Below are 21,081 nucleotides of genomic sequence, written 5' to 3'. Positions count from 1 at the left end.
AAGTGTGGATTCTTATCAACTCATTGATAAGAATCCTCACTTAATCAAGATATAATTATTATCACAATTACATATTTACAAAAAAAAGAGCTAAGTCACGTATACTTTTATTTATTAATTGTAAAGTAGGTATATTTTACGTATTATTTTACTTCTTTGGTGCTATTATACCTTCCAATTGTGCCTGAAAAGAAGACGATATTTCATATTACATCATCATGTATGGTATTGTCCTTTTACTTCTTTGGCGGCAGCCTAGACATTTATAATTGACTTATCTTTATCAACTTAAGTATTCCTATCTTTGTTGTATAATAATATGATAGATAAATCTTCATAATCCTATTGTTCTCCACGAGTGGTATCAAGACAGCGATAGCATGTTCCTCCTAGGTTGGTAATACTAATATAATATATTCTGTGTCCTAGGCTCTACCTTACATCACAGGGTTTTCATGGTTGATTTTTTATGTAAAGGCCGCACAAACAGGCACGGCTGGGCCTCCACCTACGGCCTCGCGATCTAAGGGGCCTCGCGCACCTTAGACCACAAGGATTTTTTAGAATCAACGAGTTCTGATACTCATTTATAAATATTTTGAGTATCAAAAAATTTTTTCTCTCAACAAAGTTCCGTCCATTTGTGTAATCCATCAGGGGCCATTCTCGCAAAATATATTATGTTGCCCACGGGCCACGCCACTGGCTGAAGACTCAAGTGGCAAAACAATAGCTAGTTACCATTAACGTATTACCGTGAGATCTACCAATAAAAACCCCATGTCACTGATACGCATACACACGCCACGCTCCTCTTTCTTGGATTGCAGGGCGAATCACGATTTCCTTTCAACTCGGATTCCGAATCTTTAACCGAGCGCGCGGTCACTAGTGCCGGTGAGAATCGACTGTCTAAATGGCAATCGCCGCATGCCGAATTGCCATTTAGACGTCGTGCATCGTGCGGCTATAGTCACCCGCCACCGCGTCACCCGGCTTGGATGTCGCGCAATGAAGTTTCCGAATCCGAGTAAAATCTTTAACCTTGAGTTGCGCATTAGTTTTCTTTAGCGCCAACAACTCTTCCTGGTGTCGTTTCTCCTCCGCAGCTCGCAGCTCCGCGGCTCGCCGCTCCAGCTGCTCGGTTTTCTGCCGCAGCTCCAAGCACTGCTTCTCCAGGGCAGCTCGTTCCGCCTCCAGCTTAGACACTTGCTCTATCAGGTCGCACTTGCCTTGCTCCGACTGTAAAGGTACAAGTTGGAAGCATGCTACATGAAGTTGCAGCAGACGACGTCTTCGCGACACTTCACACTACTGGTTTCTATGTATTTTTATGAATAAAATATGTCGCTGCGGAGGGTATTTCATAGAAATTCATACAAACCAGTAGTGTCGCTGCGACACGTCGTCTGCGGTTGCTTCATGTCGCCCGCTGCCAACCGAGACCGTAGTGAAGCATGATCTAGATTTTATTTAGAGGTATAGTCAGAGACACTACAGCTTTCATAAAATTAAATAATAGTGATCCGAAGACGCGAATCGTCGATTAAACATTACTTAGACTTAAAACAAAATCTAAAAACATAATAATATATTATTATGAGTAGCTTCAAAATCCATAAAATACACTCATTTTACCAATGGCCTACTTCTCAAGGTGGTCTCTTCTCTGCCTTAATTTTGTGTCCCGTTGCTGAATGTAGCAGGGGCGTAGCTACCGCAGACCGCTATAAATTAAACAGAGCCCCGGGCCACACGTGCCTTAGCAAAAAATAATAGACACTTTCCATTTATTTTATTCAATTCACAAAATATGAAAACAGTAAAAAAGGCAACCTTTCCTATGGGGCCCCGCAAAGGCGTAGCGTGCCCTTTGGAATGTAGTGAACTAAGTATCTGGCTACCAACCTGCAGGGCCTTCCTCATGCCGAAGGCTATGGAGCTGCAGTAGAGCGTCTGGTAGGCCTCCATCGTGATCCGCGCCTCGTCGCGCACGCGCAGCAGCAGCAGCCCGCGCTCGCCGCAGTTTATCGTTACCTGTCAACAAAACTAGGTATCAAATTGAAATGGCTCCTACCCTATTTTCCTCTGATTAAATCCTTTGGCAAGTCTCTCAGGCACACCTGTATTTATCAAAGGGTTTTTGTTGTTTGGATACCGCTTTCCGCAAATTAATCATCATCTGCCCTAGCGCATCAATGCATTCGAGCTTCGAGCGATAAAATTTATGCTTATTGATACTACTATTAAAACGGGTAAAATATTATGTGAATTCGTGAAATACAGAGCCGATTTAAAAAATATTTCACCAACAAAAAGAAAGCTATGTTGTTCATGTCATCGACTATCCTCTTAGGTTTCGCTGAAAACACGTAGGTGAGTAATTCCGCCAAAATGTGTAGCGTGACTATGTGGACAAAGTGGTCAATTTTCAAAAATATTTTTTTGATTATAGTTTGAGTCGACGCACAATTTCTTAAACTTCTTGAAATAAGTGCGTTTTTCTATAAAAAATAATTAGTTTATAAAATATCGCAATTTTTATTAGGGGTGGTGACTAAATCTTGTCCATTTAGTTACAATTTTATATTTTGGTTTTCTTTGAAAGATATATTTTTTTAATTTATTATTAATATTTTTCATTATATTTTGGGCAACATTCGAGAATATTAAGTAGTTCTTCCTATATAAAAAATATACCTACTCTTTGTAACGTTAACAATGTTAAATTCAGATGTTTATACCGTTGCGTGACTTTTCGTATCAAATGGAGCACAATTTTAACTGTTTAGCTACCTTAAAACACTTTTTTTTCAATAAAACTAGTCTTGCATGTAATCGTGCTCATAAACTTAATTATTTTATTAAAGTAAATTAAATATTATCGATGTTTTTCGATCAAAATCCGTGACGATACAAGGTCAAAAATTGTGACCGTGACTAAATAGGAAATTTGATAGTGACTAAATTGAAACATAGGGATAACGTGGTAGAGCTATGCTTCCGCACCAATGGGCCGGCTCGACCGGAGAAATACCACGGACTCACAGAAAACCGGCGTGAAACAGCGCTTGCGCTGTGTTTCGCCGAGTGAGTGAGTTTACCGGAGGCCCAATCCCCTACCCGATTCCCTTCCCTACCCTTCTCTATTCCCTTCCTTACCCTTCCCTATTCCCTCTTAAAAGGCCGACAACGCACCTGCAGCTCTTTTGCAAGATGTTGCAAGTGTCCATGGGCGACGGAAGTTGCTTTCCATCAGGTGACCTGTTTGCTCTTTTGCCCCCTTATTACATAAAAAAAAGTGTTCACACACACAATAAAATATATCTAAAAGTGAGGGATCACCGGGAGCTTGTAATGTAATGTTACAGAGTCCAGCATTACATCAGTGAAGGAGGAAAACCGAGCATTACAATGCGCACCTTGTAATGACACAATGTGTATTATCTTGATACAACTTGTAACATAAATGCTACGTGACAGTCTACTTGCTATGTAATGCTCAAAGTCGAATCTATAATATTACAATACACGCGAATGCACGAGGCAGGGAGGTAGTATTGAAAAGTAATACTCAAAGTCGAATCCATATGTTGCATTTCACGTGAACGCTTGTCAATCAGGGAGGTATTATTGTAATGTAATGCTTAGAAATAAATGTAATGCTCAAAGACTAATCTATGATGTTACATTACATGTGAATGCTCCCGGGGAGGAGGAGCTTTAGGAAAATGAAAGAAGTGTTAAAAAAAGAATAAGTTTTATATTGTATCATCATGATGCAACTTGCAACATTTAATTTCAATTTATCTCTGTGGCGTTTTACGTTTAGCTCGCTGGGCCGGTATTAGGCCATCCCTGTAAAAAATGACCCATAAAAAGCTGAAATGTGAAGCCCATAATGTGAAAAGCAAAGTAAAAAACAAGCAGTCATATTTTTCCATCTAAAATACACAAAGCTTATTAACCCCGCATAAAAAAGTACTAATAAAAAACTGTATGAAAATCGATTAAACTATTTGAGATTTTCAATGCAAACATAATATAAGCCTATAAAATACATACTGACATATATACATACAGGCGAGGCGCAGAGTCAAGGTATGTTTTGTTTAAAACAGGGATATAAGAAATCCCTCTTTTTTTGTTCGGGCTAAAAGTTATATTAATATTTGTATCCTTTCTTAACCGACTTCAAAAAAAGGAGGTTATCAATTCGACGCGTATGTATGTAATATTTCCAGAACTGCCCAATTTTCGAATATTTTAGTCTATATCAGCTTCTGAACAAATGTGCCAAATTTCAAAAGCGTATGTATGTAGGTACGTATGTATGTTTTTATGATTGTGTTCGGATATATCTGGAATTACCGCTCCGATTTCAGTAATTCTTTTTTTGTTGTACTAGGTATTGTTCAACTTAGGGAATAGTGCAAGTTTTATCAAAATCGGTTTAGTAGTTTTGGAGATAGGGAGTTTTAATTATCAATGACGTACAACTTTGAAGTCGGTTTTATATTTTTAAAATACAGATTATTATTATTATTATCCTGTTAAAATCACAGTAGGTTTATCAAAATAAACATTTTACAATATTAAATAACACAATAACTCCTTTTTACAAAATCGAATAACATTTCTTATGAACTACGCCTTATGTGTCCATTTCGTCACCGAAATCTGTGCCCTAATATGTCACGAAACTAAATGGACGTGACGAATCCTGCTTTGTCGGAGTAATTTGCAAATTGAAAATATTGCTTTCGCTTAAAAAGAACATAACGCAGTTTTAATGCACATTAAAATATATTAAGCTTTCAATAATAATATAATTTTCATAAGCCAACTTACCGATTTTACGCAAATATCGAAACTAAAGTGGACTTCTTATTTGACTTCGCGGGGAGCACGCTTCGTCGTCACAGGTTTTGAAAAACTTACAGGGGCATGATAAAATAACTGGCCCTTTTTAAATTGATAATGAGGCCATGACGAAGAAATTAAAAGGGTTTTGGTGGATTTAAGCTCAGGAGGCCAGAAAAATGCGTGACTAAAGTGGACTGTCCACGTAACTCAAAATGTTGACCAACGATATCGTCAAGGATTTTATTGTATTCTTATAAAATAAAACTATTCTCTGACAAATCAATTAAAAAATATATTATTGGTCTTTTTGTAGACTCAGTCATAACAACTAATAGATGACATCAAAGAAAACGAACATCACTAATAGTAGACACCAATATGAACTAATAGTTGACATAGAACAATAAGTACATTACATTTTACATTTTTCCTATTATTAGGTATTTATTTGCCGTTTTTCAAAAGATTTCATTTACTTCATCATAGTAACTACATGCATATGAAATATTATCCACGTTGTCTCCAGATTCTATCCAATCTTCTTCCATGCTAAAACTATCTTTCCTTTTATTTTTATTTTTCAGATATTTTTTCCAAGCAAATTTATTTTCAGTCTTTAGTCTTCATGCTTCTATGCCTCTTCTTCTTTCTTCTTTCTTTTCTCAGCTGTCCTTTTTCTTCTTTTTACTGCTAAAAAACTAAAGCAATCGATTTTTAGATCAGTACAAGGTCTAATATGTCAATTTTTAGGTACAGTAGTTCTAATTTGTTAGTTTGTTAATAGAATTATATTTTCAGAGAATAGTGTTGATATTTGCAGTAGAATAAACTACAAAATAACTTTAGTATGTATTGCAAAACTAAAAGATGAGATCCATGTCATCTATTAGGTTTTTTACATTTTCAAGAACTAATAGTAGACACCCTTTATATTGTTAGGGAAAATTGATAAAAAATCATAAATAAACATTAATTAGTGTATACAACATGGCCATTAATCCAATGAAATCAATAGAAATTACAAAAAATCAAATAAATGTATTCAAAACTTACGTGCAAAATTTCGCCTTCCTTAACCTATTTGCTAAGAAATTGCCGAGCGCGTGTTGACGCGCTCACATTATTTACGAAAACTGATCCCATTTTAAAATTTTGTTCCCGAAGGTGTCCCTAATATATTTTTTCACATCAACAGATAGCTTGAGAAGCTTATAAAATTTATAGTATTGAGAAGAAATTAGAGTAATTCTTATTTTTATGGTATTTTTGTCGTAAGTGTCATCTATTAGTTCCGAGTCTACCATTAGTGCTTTTACCTTAGTTTAAAATAAATGAATATTACAGTAGTATTACAAGCTTTCAAAATATACCTTTATCATAGAGCTGAAATAAAATGCAATAGGGAAAATTTAGGTTGAAAAATTTACAAAACATGTGTGACATGCTAAAATCATCGGATTTTTTGCGAACTTTTACTCATGATAAATTAATTAGTATGGTAATTGTTGATTAATATATTTATTTGTAAAGGTAATTAACCCATCTTTTACGGAAAAAAATATTAATGAAATAGGCTCGTAATATTTACTGATAATCACTTTAAAAGTGCTGTGACATCAGCTTTTCCTTTGGTACACATTTACACGGAATGATTCAGGTACGTAGCCACTAGCAACGCTGGTCAGCTGACAGCTTGTATAAACTGAACCTGGAAGAGACAGCTTCCAGCAGATAAGGCTGCCAATTCGAACATTTTGGTATTTTTTACCGACTTTCAAAAAAAGGAGGAGGTTCTTTGGTCCTCTGTGGATACATTTTTTTTGTTAATTAATTATTCTAACTAATTGTACCTATTGTGTTGGAATAATAAGTTAGCTTTTATATTAACCTGTCTAATGAGTTCATCGAAGCACTGCGTGTAGAGCTGTCGGCGCACGGGACAGATGCCGGTCTCCCGCGCCTGCCGCTGCTGGAGACGCGTGTCCAACATCTCCTGCAGGTTCATCACGTCCAGCCGGGTTGCCGGCGTCGACGATATCTGGAATATCGTTGCTACTTGCTATTTAGCCGCGTACTGACCAAGCGGGCAGCCTCGCGAGGCTCGGGCTGCGGCACGCTCGAGCTCGAGCGGCTTGGGCGAAGCACGTCTTGAGTCTTGACCGACCGAGGATTTGCCTCACGAGGCAGCCCTGCGAGGCTGCTCGCTCAATCAGTAAGTACGCGGTTATTAAGCTATTAAGCAAGGTTGGGTAAGAAGTACGAAATTTTTGTGTTGCCATGTACCCAGGGTCCGATCTAATTATTTAACAGCTCCGGGTAAATATCATTGTATTCGCTGCCCTCTACATACAGAAAACCATATGTTATAAGCTAGTTTTTAGGGGTAAAGTGGGGGGAGTATTTAAGTAAAATATACTTAAATATTTCTATGTGATGTGATGGACCGTAGATGGCTAATCACTAATGGCTAGGTTGGAAGATACGAAGAATTAAATTTCGATGCCCGTCATTTTTGCCGCTCTGGGCAAATGCTCGGCTCGCCCCCCTTAGATCGGGCCCTGCATGTGCCGTCGCCGACTACTGATTTGGTATGAAGAGTGGGTATAGAATACCTAGGTACTTCCAAACATGGTGCAATAGCCATCATAATCGACCACTCTGAAGTCTAGACACGTTGGGTCCGCTGAGTCTTTGTTCCGTGCAAAGGAGCTAATGATCACTACGTACAAATTATATGTTTAAGTTAGATATAGGTAAAGCTACCAGTTACCACAAAATTGATAGATTATGTTCACAATAAGTAATTTAAACAACGTGTAACAAAACTAAATATTAATACTTTAGGGTGTGTATGTTACATATTGTATAAAGTTCACTGTGAAAGTAGCAGCGCTGAAAGAGAAAAGAGAACGAAGTTCCGTAACGCGCGTTGCGAAAGGGGGCTAGACGGAAAAAATTGTAACTACACATTTTTATTATTTCCTGCGCTGTAGGGGCAGAGGGCGTTGATATTATTCCTTGGCGTCAACTAGATGGCGTTTTTGAAAATAAACATCGACATCTACCGGACGTTTAAATACATTTTATTACAGTTCCACAAAAGTGTCGTTGTTTTTTAATAACTTCATCATTCCATCCGAGTGTCCCTTGACACCTCTCAAGTTTTTAACTTTTGTATAGGAAAACTCCTGACGCTGCGACGCTTGCCCATACATATCACAAAATAAATTTACTCCTTTAGCGCTGCCACTTTCAGAGTGACCTGCATACAATGGACACATACACACCCTAAAGTATTTTGACTTTGTTTAGTTACAACCTGTATAACTTTTCTTTCACTTTCGACCATAAGGCCGTTAATTAATGTGGCACGCTAATTACCCTTTGAGTCCATATCTGGCCATCCTCCTCCCACTCCTTGGGCGGTAGTATTGCGTTCAATATCTCCTCTGTCTCTCTTTTCGCCTCAGTGGGTATGCAGGGCTGTACAGCTGCCGCCGTTCTGGGGGAAGCCTGATCAAAAATACACTCATTAGAAGCTAATCATCAGAAAACTCATCAGAAGCATACAAAACTAGTAAAGCAATAAGGTAGATGATTTTCTGGTGGACTGTAGAACTAACTTGAATACCGGAAATAAAAAAGGGGTAGGTAACTTACCTAAACCTAAGGTAAGTGCCAAAAACAAAATGTAGAGGAATTGTTGATCAAAGTAGTACTTAGCTTATCTTCGTCATAAATTTTGTTTATTTTTTTAAGTTAAATAAGTTTACACTTATTACGATAAAACCTCTTTGTGTAGAAAAAATAAAGTATTTTACTTATCAATTACTACAACAAAATTACATTTTAAATTGACAAATCTAAAGAAAACCCCAATAATATGTTCAATTCTAATTAACTTAAATAAGGCTGTGCCATACAATAAGTTTTAAATCTAAATTCCAATAGTTCCAATGTTTGTTTCGGTAAATTTGCACTTTGGATAGGTATTTAAAGTTTTAGATACACAAAGACTAGTGGCGTGATATTATAGTATAAGTAAATACTTAACCAAAAACAACAAAGTTACCAAATTTTGGAGTCAACATAATATTAAAATACCAAGAAAAAATAATGAAAGCAATAAAACATTATTCATACTATTCTATTTAAAATAGCTTCATAACGCTTCAAACGCCGCTTCTTCCCGAAGCGGTTTACAAGTTACAACAACAGGGTGCTATGTCCAGTGTCCACCAATTTCATAACATTGGCGGCACGCTGGCAGGGACGCTCCTCCGCCTTTCTTAAAAGATGTAAATACCAAGCAAAAAACTACGCTAGTCACTTAATGCTTATTTTAGGTTATTGACGATGGCACATAGATGATAGAATACATTTCCGCTAAAAAAAACGTTTCGAAAATTTTACTTACACCCTTTTTTATTTCCGGCATTCACTTATATAAAGCCAATTATCATAGCCACTTACCTAGATATCAAACGATTGTTATTAATATTTATGATTAAATTATACTTGAACCTATCTTAAGTTTATCGTTAAAACCATAAATGTGTACGACGATATTAAAATGTTCCGGTTTATATAACGTGACTGAGACGTGACCATACGTCCCGCTTTGTCCCGCTTTGGCAAACAGACCAACATAATTTTTGTCTATTTTACTTTATTATGGTACGGAACATTCGTGCGCGAGTCACACTGGCCGACTTTTATTTTATTTTATGTATAACTAGCGACCCGCCCCGGCGTCGCACAGGTATAAAATATGTAGCCACTGAAAAAATAAGATCCTTCACGTGGTCTACTTCTTATCAGTGCCAAATAACATAAAAATTGCTCCAGTAGTTCGCGAGATATGCCCTTTCAAATAATTTCCCCCGTTTTTCCACATTCTCCTATTAGTCTTAGCGTGATAAAATATAGCCTTCCTCAATAAATGGGCTATAATTTATAACACTGAAAGAATTTTTCAAATCAGACCAGTAGTTCCTGAGATTAGCGCGTTCAAGTTAGCCCTTTCAAATAATTTTCCCCGTTTTTCCACATTTTCCTCTATTTCTTCGCTCCTATTAGTCTTAAGCGTGATAAAATATAGCCTATAGCCTTCCTCGATAAATGGGCTATCTAACACTCAAAGAATCATCAAAATCCGTTGCGTAGTTTTAAAGATTAAAGGGAACAAAGGGACATGAGGGAAAAATAGCGACTTTGTTTTATAATATTATGTATAGATTCCGCAGATGTCCCGCTCTGACAAAAAAATATGGTCATGTTAGGTTTACCACTTCTATACCTTATTTTCAAAGAATACGGCTGAAAGATAATAATAAACTATCAGATGTATTCCTCAGTACCTACGCAGTGGGAAACCCAAGAATGTTTACATTTTAGCCATGTTTATTGTTTACATTTCTGTTCAAGTATAGATTTTCTAGCCGTTCTAAGTACAATGTAGGACGTTGGTAAAGTCTACGTATATGCAACAGGTTATGTATTTGTATCAAGACTTTACCTTTTATCACAGAATATTCTTAAAATATCATATTAGTAGTACCAACTTTTATCTTAAAATTCTTCAACTACTTACCTACTTAGTACTTACTCGCAAACTCTGGTTAATGGCATCGAAAAAAATGATCGATGGTTACCACAACTCACAAGCGTAGCGACTAGCGTGCCTTGGTGGGGCGCCGTAGAAAAAATTGTTTAGGAGCCCTCAGGATTCAGGAAAGGTAGTTTATCGTTTTAAGTTTTAACGCACGTTGGGGCCCCGCAAATACGGCGGTAGCTATGCTCCTGATGGTTACTTACAGTTTTCTCTGGTTGTCTAGTAACCAGCACGGGGTTGTCGTAGCGCACGAGCGTGTCTTCTGTGGAGTTTAAGGTTTTTTCAGTCATGTCTTAATCGTATTTTTATAGAGTATGTTTTATTAGTATTTTTACTTGTTATTGGTTAAGTTGTTTACGTTTCGTATGATATTTTGTTGAATCGTTGCTAAGCGATTTTGTCGCTTAGTGACAGACAAATAATAATCTGTGCAAATAATAGATAAATACAGAATATGTAGTAGCCAGTAGACACAATATCACTGACCTCCATTATACAAGTATAATGGAGGTCAGTGCACTAGTAGGGGAGGGGAAGGTGCTAATTGTGGAGACCTAGTAGGTTTTTTACATTAAGTAAAACTGATAAAAAAATAATAAGAGCGTTTTTTATTTTAGCGGTGGGTTCAGAAGCTGTAGCCATTTTAATGTTTTGAAAAAGAAAATATATTCAGAAAATTGCTTATTTAGGTAAGTAAATTATAAATATATTTTAGACAACAAGGACCAACTCATTTAGTTTAGTGCAAAATAAAATATCTGTGATGCTTGGTTAGGAAAATATGAAGCTTTATTTTTTTATATTTTAAAATGTTTCTACAGGCTTACCTAACCTTTGAATCGTCAGTGCTTTATAATATGGAAGCTTCAATGGGGTATACTAAACATCCCCTATCTTAATCTGACAGATCCAATGCCATTTCAATATTTAAAAAAAATATATAATATTTTAACCCAGCACGAGAGAAATCTGATTTCTATACCATGATAACATGTCGGAAGCCTATACAAGTTTAATCTGACACGCTCGAGCTAGTCCCGAAATCCCCTCCTCCCCTCCCCAAATATTAGCTTCGGTGGAAATTACTTAAAAACGTACGCAAAATATAATCCATACTAATAGGTACTTATTATAAATGCGAAAGTGTGTCTGTCTGTCTGTTACCTCTTCCCGCCCAAACCGCTGAACCAATTTTGCTTAAATTTGGTATGGAGATACTTTGAATCCCTTTTTATCCCGGAAAAGTATACGGTTCCCGCACGATAAACAAATTTTGGGCGCAATGAAGTTGCGGCCTTACAAAAAACCGGCCAAGTTCTAGTTAGACTCGCCTATGAAGGGTTCCGCAGCAGCAATAAGGTTTATTTCTATGAATAAAAGGTTTTTTATTTATTTTTATATTTCTGTTGATTTTATGACAGTTAAATTAAGGTTTACCATTTATGACGTATAAAAAAACTACTTGCTAGATCTCGTTCAAACCAATTTTGTTTGGTAGTTTTTATACAGTGTGTTTGTGTAAACACCGTTATCCTTGAAACCATCAAATAAGACTGTCAAAATGAACAACTTTTTCTATGAGAACAATGCTGAGAACTCAAAAAAATCCGTCTTCATACCCATACAAATTGCCGATCCGGGCATCCGTATGGGTATGAAGACGGCATTTTTTTTTAGTTCCGATTGTTCTTATAGAAAAAGTTATTCATTTTGACGGTCTCATTTGCTCTCATTGCATATATATATATATATATATACAGTGTGTAACAAAAATAAGTGATAATACTTTAGGGTGTGTACGTGTTCCTTGTAGAGAGTTCACTGTGAAAGTAGCAGCGCTGAAAGACCAAATATTTTTTTTACTTTTGTATGGGGAAACTCGTGACGCTCGGGCCCTTGCCCATACAAAAGTGAAAAAAAAATTCGTCTTTCAGAGCTGCTACTTTCACAGTGAACTCTCTACAAGGAACACGTACACACCAGGGCTCGGAACCGGTTTGAAAATACCGGTTTATTTCGGTTAAAAACCGGTAAATATATCGTTCTTTTATTTACCGGTTAAACAAGCGAACGGTTTTTATGTAACCCAAATGGTAAAGGTTACCGGTTACTAACATTTAGTATATAGGTAGGGTATTTCGGGGGCGATAAATCGTTCTAGCTAGGAATCATTTTTAGAAAATGTCATTTTATTCGTGTTTTATCGAATACCGAGCAAAGCTCGGTCAAATAGCTAATTTTACTTAAATAAGCAATTTTCTAAATATTTTTTCTTTTTCAAAACTTTAAAATGGCTTCAGTTTCTGAACCCACCGCTAAAATAAAAAAACGCTCTTATTATTTTTTTATCAGTTTCACCTAATGTAAAAAACCTACTAGGTCTCCATGACGCTCGAGTGACTACAAAAATAGCACCTTCCCCTCCCCTACTAAAATAGAACAATCCATATTTTAGGACCATCAAAATATAAAAGTATAAAATCCTTTCTATCTCTGCTGTTAGCTACCACTTTCAAGATTTTTCGCAGATACAAATGTTGTTTGTCAGCAAAATGAAGCTACTCACAAAAATTAGCTTGTTAGTACCTAATAAAAAAAAATGTTCTAGGGCTCCCTGACTATATAGATAAAATAAAAAAAAATTAAATCAGTGAAATAACTTTATTAAAATCACTAAACAAGTTTTCACACGCAGTAAGTATATCATTTAACGCATTCTAGAAATTAATTATTGGAGGATAAGCATTTTTAGGCCTACAAATTACAATACAATAAACACCAAACTTGAGTTTTTTTTGATTACTCATGGAGAAGGTTAAATTGAATCAATATTACAACGAAAGTTGTTACTACGCTGAAACTCTGAAACAGAAGTTTTAAAAATTGTTAGATATAAGTAAGCCAAATAGACACAATATAAGTAGCAGCAAGGTGATTAAGTATCTAGCAATATCATATAAGTAATAGTTCATGAAGACCTAAGCGGCCGCATCCGGCCGCGATAACAATAGATAAGCTATTGTGTCTCGTTATTCCACGATCGATGGGATAGCAACTGATGAAAAATTATACACATTCTGCTGCAAACTCAAAACTAAAACTCAAACTTTTTTGTTCAGAATAAATAATTGTTTACAATTTACATAATAATATTATGTGTTCTGATTTCTGAACGTCGTTACTAGTTACTGGTGCCTACCACCGGTTCGTATAATTTTCGCCTGTTGCATACCTACCTGTTGCAAGATGAGATCGCCCTTCGGGTAAGGTGTGTTACGGCTTGCGAGACAGACGATCTGCTCGCTTTGTGTTTAAAATAGAACAGAAAGCAAGCAGATCTATCGTAAACACGTACCGTAACTATGAAAGTTCTAGTTAACGAGAAGGCTCCGAGTGGGGAGAAAATGTTCTTGACTAAGGACAGCTGTTGCAGTATGTCTATGGCTTCCTGGAGCACCCGCTTATTTGCCGACTTAGCAGCTACTTTGCATATTATGGCTTTTGATTTTTCCATCTGTAAAATTATAAGAAATACTATAAGATTCGTGAGAGGGGGCTGCAGTAGTTTCCGTTGATGGGGGTAAGAATAAAATAATCCTAATAGTGGATTATCTAAATCTAGGTTTTTGGAGATTTTGGACCACGTATGGACAAACCCCCAATCTTTACCAGTGACGGATTAAGACTACGAGTATTTGATGTCCTAAGCAATCCATCCCCCTATCCGTATGTCAACTAGAATTGGTCTTTAAACTTTTACCACCTAAAAACATTAGTTTTTTCCTAGAAACTTTTTTGGTGTGGTTTTTAGTGACGAGAGAGTGAGACGTGATGCCCTAAGGACGGATGTTTTTTGTCCTTCTTCTGGTGCCCCCTCAGAGGTGATGCCCTAGGCAATTGCTTAATTTGATTAAGAGTTAATCCGTCACTGATCTTTACAGAATTTAACCTAGAAGACAGACCCTTGTTGTAGAACATTACGACAAGGGCCAAATTATATAATGACTTGTCTTGAACTTACTTCTGACTTGACGTAATGGCACGCTTCAATGCTGATCATAATACAGGACAAGTTGTACAGCACCCATAACGTTTGCAGTATTATCGATTTTATCTTACCTAAAATACAGTTATACTAAGGCATAAAGTTAATATACCTAGCGGAATAGAGAAACAAAGGCCTGAGCAAGCGAGATGTCACTATCAGTAACACTGCGTGGTAAAAAGAGACGTGTGATACATGACAGCAGCACTCTTTTTTTGACGTCCAGTCGGCACGTGCCGCACGTTGACAATTTAATCTCATAGAAATCATGTTCAATCATGCTTGTGTAAGTGTATACGTGCACATATTTTTCACACAGATGAAAAGCAATTTCGGTTTCGTTTGACAGCTCGAGATTGTTAGAATTAAAATATTATCTGTACCGTCATAAAACAGTTTTCGTTCCCTTTCCGATAAAGCGGAAAAAGATGTTAAGTATTATTTACGACATCAGATTAGAAACCTCAAAAATAACAGTATTTCTCTACTATTTAATTATTGTTATTATATACTTACAAACCTTCCTCTTTAATCACTCTTATCAATTTAAGAAAATCGCATCAAAATCCGTTGCGTAGTTTTGTGTGGCATGGAGTGATATATACGGCCGTTCCCAATATTTGATCTATCTCTGGTTTGACATACAACCGATCGCAGCTAACATTGAATTGACATAAAATATATGGCTCTTATGTCTAATATACAATTAGTTGAATCGACAGATACTGAAATTAAAAAAAAAAAAACTGATTGTATTGTATAATATATATAATTTATATATTACCTATTATTACTTATCACTCCACATCACTACAAGTACGTACTTAGTAAAAAACAAAGTCGCTTTTTCTGTCTTCATGTCCCTTTGATCCCTTTAATCTTTAAAACTACGCAAGGAATTTTGATGTGGTTTTCTTAAATTGATAGAGTGATTAAAGAGGAAGGTTTATAAGTATAATAACAATCATTTCCTCGCGTGATGTGTCAAACGAGTTGGATTTTTATTTGAAAACAGTTCGCCTAGATTGGAGGGATCCTTACACTAAGGGTCCCCGCAGACTTACAATTTAAAGTTGGCCGACTATCGTACAAACCACATGAATAAATCAAGATAGAAGCGCCATTCGCTCGTGTTCATACAAATTGGAGCGACATGGCGCTTCTATCTTGACCTATCTCTGTGGTTTGTACGATAGTCGGCCAACTTTAAATTGTAAGTCTGCGGTGACACTTATGGTGGTTATAGGCCTCTTGGAGATCGTTGCTAAGCTACGGCAACGCCGCGGGCACAATAGACATAATTCTGTCTACTCTGCCGCGGCTTGTTTGACGGCGGAAACTCACGGGCGCTTTTCTCATATGATTCTCATACAAGTCACTGCACTTTTTTGGTGATTGTTTATATTTTTAGCACAATAAAAAGTATTGAGCCAAATTATCATTGATTGTGGACTTCATCATATTTCCGCAGACTTTTTCCGCGGAAAATCAGTACTTATCGAAAGCTATATTTACTTAAATATACACGATCATGAAATATTCTTTCAAATTCATTGAATATGATTTTTTACTTTGTATTTATTTATTTGTAAGATCATCTTCTTAGTTATTACTTATTACTAAAACAGGTTGTTTACCTAATTAAAAATTATAGAGCACAAACTAATTCCAAAGCAATCATGTTCATGAAGTCTTCGAAATCCATGATGATGGAGAGCGAATCATCCGTGTAAAAGTAATACCACAGACCAGAGTAGGTAATCGACTGTACGACGTGAAAGTGGAGCTATGTATTAAATACTTAATCTAAACAAATATATTTTCAGCAACTTTTCAACCATAGGTACATGCAAAATAAAAATGGAAAATGCAGATGTATTTCATTATCAAAGAAATTTTTCTTTGATTTTTATGATTAATATGTACGAGTAATATAATAAATTTACTAGATGACGCCCGCAACTCCGTTGTGCCCTAACTCTTGCACAACGGAGTAACCGCGCGGGATTCGGGAACCGTACATTTTCCCGAGGCAAAAAGTATCCTATGTCCAGTGGCGTAAATATAGGGCTGGCAAAATGCCACGGGCCCCCGACCCAAATGGGCAAACATTTTTAAGTACATAAAATTGTTCAACATTTGAACCGAAATGTGTACTTATACTGTATAGTGAGACTGTGAGAGGTTATTTTCTGAGGCTGGTAACATCAAATATGCTGAAAATCATCAATACCAAAAATGCTGAAAAGCTTGTTTTTATCCATCATAACTTACCACTGATCAATTTTAATTACTTACTAAAATGTTGTAATTTGGAAATAAATAAGTAAGTAAGTAAGTACATAATTTTGTGTAATAATAAATCGTATTTTTTTACATGATTTGGTATTATTCGGTATTCGACTAAATAGTACGTATTATTCGGCCGAATACCGAATAGCAATAAAATAAGCCGAATAGGCCGAATACCGAAATTAGTTGCCGAATATTTGTGACAATTCATCTTTAATTTATACCTACCCGTGCGAAGCCGGGGCGGGTCCCTAGTTAATAGTTATAAATTATATAAAACTTTATAATTGTTTACTTACCTTCCCTTATAACTATACCTAGCAAATAAATTGTATAAGTGGTGAGATTGAAACGATGCGCAAAAATAGCAAAATATAAAGAACTCTCTTTGTCGTTAATAACGAATATGACATCACACACTGAGCTGTATTGCACACCGTATCCGTTGATGGTCTGTGGAGATAGTTTGGAAGGCTCTGGAAACAAATATTATAAGCATTAGACTTTTTTATTTTAGCCCACCGCTAGGTAATAAGGCCTACGTTGGCTACAGGGCTAAAATGGTCACATTTAGCAATTCCTCTCAATCAATTCAGCAAATGAATTGTCAAACTGACGAATGTCAAATCAGTAGAAAAATACAGAAATGAATTGCAAGCAGAGTTGCATTTTGTCAATCATAATCATATTATGATTAATATCATGATTCTTCAAAGCGACCATTTTAGCCCCGCAGGTCTGTGGTCATAAATCATAATCCGACTATTATCTTCTTATACGTACTCCTCCGAAACGGCTTTACTGATTTTTACCAAACTTTATATGCATACCTATTCATAATTCAGTAGGTCTGAGAATCGGCTACTGGGTACTTTTTATTTTGATAAGTGCATTCGTCGAATAAAATATATATAATAGCAATGATATTCTATGTTACTAACGTAACTAGATTGGAAGTTTACGGTAGCAACGCGTTGCCACTTCGAAGATGCCTGCAGGCATATCTCACATACATAATGACAACGAATATATGACTTGACAGTGTCTTTTGAACAAAAAAGTGGTTACGCATTTCTGAGAATCTTTTGTAAGACATTGCTACTCTAGTATTTTAGAAACTCATTGTATAATAGTAAATTATTACCACTCGAGACTGACCGCGACCATTGCATATTATAATAGTAACTAAGTAGGTATGTATTATTTAATTTATTTTGCTTTATGGACTATCTATGTATTATTTTGCTTTATGTTTTGGACCATTGTTGGTGCGACGAGAATCGGGATAGCGATGGACGTTGCCATGGTGCCATACTTATTACTTAATTAGTCACTTCAATTAAAAAATAATATGGACGAAATACTTTATATTATGGCAAAACAATGTTTGCCGGGACAGCTATGAGCTAGTCTTGACATATTATTGTACCATTAACAGAGTAGACAGAACTGTTTACTCTGCCAATTATTGAAATAATTGTAGAGTAATAAATACGAAGAGAATCTCTACAATCCTCTGGCTCTACTACAATGCTTAAAAATATGTATGTGACTCATGATGATACCGTAGCGGATGCCAGTATCACGAGAATCCGGCTATCTATCAAAAGCATAACTGTAAAGTCCCCGATGTCCAGTCGTTTAAAGCTACACTCTCAAGTTGGGTCTTGGGTTCGACTACTCGATATTACAACAATAATGTTATTTCCAAGTTTTGGTTTATTTGGATATTAATGCAGCCTGCAGGCTTACCACCTGATTGATACTGTCAATGCATTTATCAGTCCCACTGGGTTACGAGATTAAATTCACGAGTAAAGAAAGGGAGTGTTCTTGTGTACTGCATATAGGTAAAATTTTCGCCCCCCCTATTATTATATGGACGCTGCCGCCGTGGCCTATACAACCTATTTATAAATCGGCTGAAATAACTCCATCATAATCGGCCTTCACAAAACCGGCCACCGACAGCGAAACCGATGTGGGGAGCTATTTTTGACCGACTTCCTTAGGCCGTGCTCAAACCAAACTGACTGTCAGCCGCCGAATGTGAGCAGGCTCACTGTAAGCCCCAGTGTGAACGTGAAAATAAACAGTTCTTATCGAATGTCCACGCTTAGATACGCCTAGCGTATCTAGGCGTATCTAGGCGTAGTAGGGAGTGCCTCCGCTGCCGGCGCGGCGCCGGTTGCCGAACTGGCTGCCGGCGCCGTTTTCCGAAGTTTGCCGAAGTCACGCAATGTTTGTCGAATAGGCTGCCGGCGCCTATTCGGCAAACATCGCTTGTCAAATGACAGAATAATTATCAAAAACATCAGTCTACAAAAACACCAACACTAAAGGACTATGAAAAGTACAAAACATAATAAGGTCATAATGTGAGGATTCATATTTTAATGGTAGTGATGATGATGATGATAAATATGATCTGCATAGAAGCATAATATAACCTTTGCTTCTATCATAGCTTCTATAAACAACGCTGAAACTCTCTAACGTGTAGGTATAAGGAGTCCGAAGTTTTGTTCAGTACCTTCGGAAGTATACCACGTGGTATACTGTGGTGCAAAATCTTAGTTTTTGGTAGCTAAAAAAGGTAGTTAAGCTAAGGTACATGAAAATGCATCACAAAAAACTACAATATCCACAGCCCAACATATAACCTCCACCTTTGGAAGTCGGTTAAGAAGTCGAATAAGTATTTGAGAATAATTATTTCTTTTTTTGTTTACGGGCACTGGAACCTAACATTTTACGCATTTTCAACGGTTCCTATTTTGAGTGCCAGCGCCGGCAGCCGTTGTTTTATAATATATCTCGGTTGCCGGCAGTTACTACCGCCGGTTCCCATTACTGATATTTTTGGCAGCCGGCGGCCGGCGCCGGCAGCGGAGGCACTCCCTAATAAGTAATAACGTAAGTATTGTCGGTTAGGCGTGAACGAAAAAGTTCCCTCACATTCGGCGGCTGACAGTCAGTTTGGTTTGAACACGGCCAGGTATGCGCATAATATTATGCCTAATGTACAGCATTATAATTACCTTTCACTGTAGACAAATACACTGTAAGTCTTTGATTAATAGCCTTTAGCGTGTGATAAATCGCCATCATCATGAAGCTGAGGTGATACTTCAGAAAAGTTGAAACACAGAGATACCAAGTGAATAGGAAATGACGTGCCCACGTAGGTTTATCTGCAAAAACGTAGCACTTGGTTTGGTAATACTTAAGTACACAGTTTTATCTCTGTGATCTTAGTAGACCGGGAGATGGTGACACAAAATACTAGATCATTTGGACCAGTAGGTACGGCAGTTCTTCAGGGGTCTAATTACGTAAATGATGGTAATAGCGCCTGCACCGGCGGCCCATCGCGTGGGCGCTAATCGTTGTTCCACAAAAATACTTGTATTTTCAGATAGTCGAAAAAAAAGAAGTAGGCGATAGCGTAATGCCATACATCTAGGGTGTGTCTTACAATATTAATTTAAATAAAACAATTCAACCATTTGTACCAGGCTAATTTTTGCATAGCTAATCATCGTCGAGTAGCCATTCACGAAAATCACCTTGCCATACTTTTCCGACAGTTCCCAATGGCCGCCATACCACTGCAAAGGAGCCCACACCATTGGGCCGCCGCGAGCGCTATGATCATCATTTTCCTTTTTGCCTTTAGGTAGACCCCTGAAGAACCGCCATACTGGTACAAATGACCAAGTATTTTGTGTCACCATCTCCTGGTCTATAGCACCTACAGTGCAAAATTGTGGATCAGATTTTACATATACACATCAATAATGTGCCAAAAGCGCCGTACTTACCGACAAAAAACGAAACTAGATAGTCTATAGGAATTAAGCATAGTAAAAAGGTACCACAAGTCGTCTAAGAACCTTACCCTAGTAGGTTACCATTTTCGCTCTTTCTTTTATTAATGTTACCACTTACCAGACACGGTCCAAATGGACGAGATTATAGCCATTCCCAAAATCGTGTATGGTATCGGCGCCCAGGCCCTCCACAGTTTTCCATCTGACGACACATCGTGTTCGAGTTTTGTATGAATCTAAAAGTTTATGGCTTATAATTAACTGATCACCAGAATTAGTAACATTTCACAGACAAAAATAGTAAACGATCACCAAAATACAGACCACTATTTTAATGTAAAATGATAACCAAATATTTAACATCTCGCTATCCTATTTATGCAAAATGACTCCAAATAAATAATTGTAAAACCAAAAATAGTAAATGATCA

General features: G+C 36.9%; 2 protein-coding genes across 2 annotated transcripts; both read right to left on the bottom strand.

The window, feature by feature from the left end:
- Positions 1 to 96: 96 nt before the first annotated feature.
- LOC121725327 (putative inner dynein arm light chain, axonemal) lies at positions 97 to 10,839 on the bottom strand. Its single transcript, XM_042112219.1, has 6 exons — positions 10,684 to 10,839; positions 8,248 to 8,379; positions 6,755 to 6,904; positions 1,909 to 2,037; positions 1,045 to 1,242; positions 97 to 184 (listed from the first exon to the last, which is right to left on the bottom strand). The coding sequence occupies exons 1-6, from the start codon at positions 10,768 to 10,770 to the stop codon at positions 149 to 151; spliced, it is 732 nt and encodes a 243-aa protein (XP_041968153.1). The 5' UTR covers positions 10,771 to 10,839; the 3' UTR covers positions 97 to 148.
- A 2,420-nt stretch (positions 10,840 to 13,259) lies between these two features.
- Positions 13,260 to 20,004, bottom strand: LOC121725328. The gene is made up of 5 exons (XM_042112221.1): positions 19,859 to 20,004; positions 17,117 to 17,293; positions 14,502 to 14,599; positions 13,836 to 13,994; positions 13,260 to 13,342 (listed from the first exon to the last, which is right to left on the bottom strand). Exons 1-5 carry the CDS (start codon positions 19,929 to 19,931, stop codon positions 13,280 to 13,282), a joined length of 570 nt encoding a protein of 189 aa, XP_041968155.1. The 5' UTR covers positions 19,932 to 20,004; the 3' UTR covers positions 13,260 to 13,279.
- Between the last annotated feature and the right edge of the window lie 1,077 nt (positions 20,005 to 21,081).

This window comes from Aricia agestis, chromosome 3 (genome assembly GCF_905147365.1).
Source record: "Aricia agestis chromosome 3, ilAriAges1.1, whole genome shotgun sequence".
In the NCBI taxonomy this organism is placed as follows: domain Eukaryota; kingdom Metazoa; phylum Arthropoda; class Insecta; order Lepidoptera; family Lycaenidae; genus Aricia; species Aricia agestis.
Note: the sequence above shows the minus strand (reverse complement) of the source record. Positions and strands in the feature narration are given on the sequence as shown.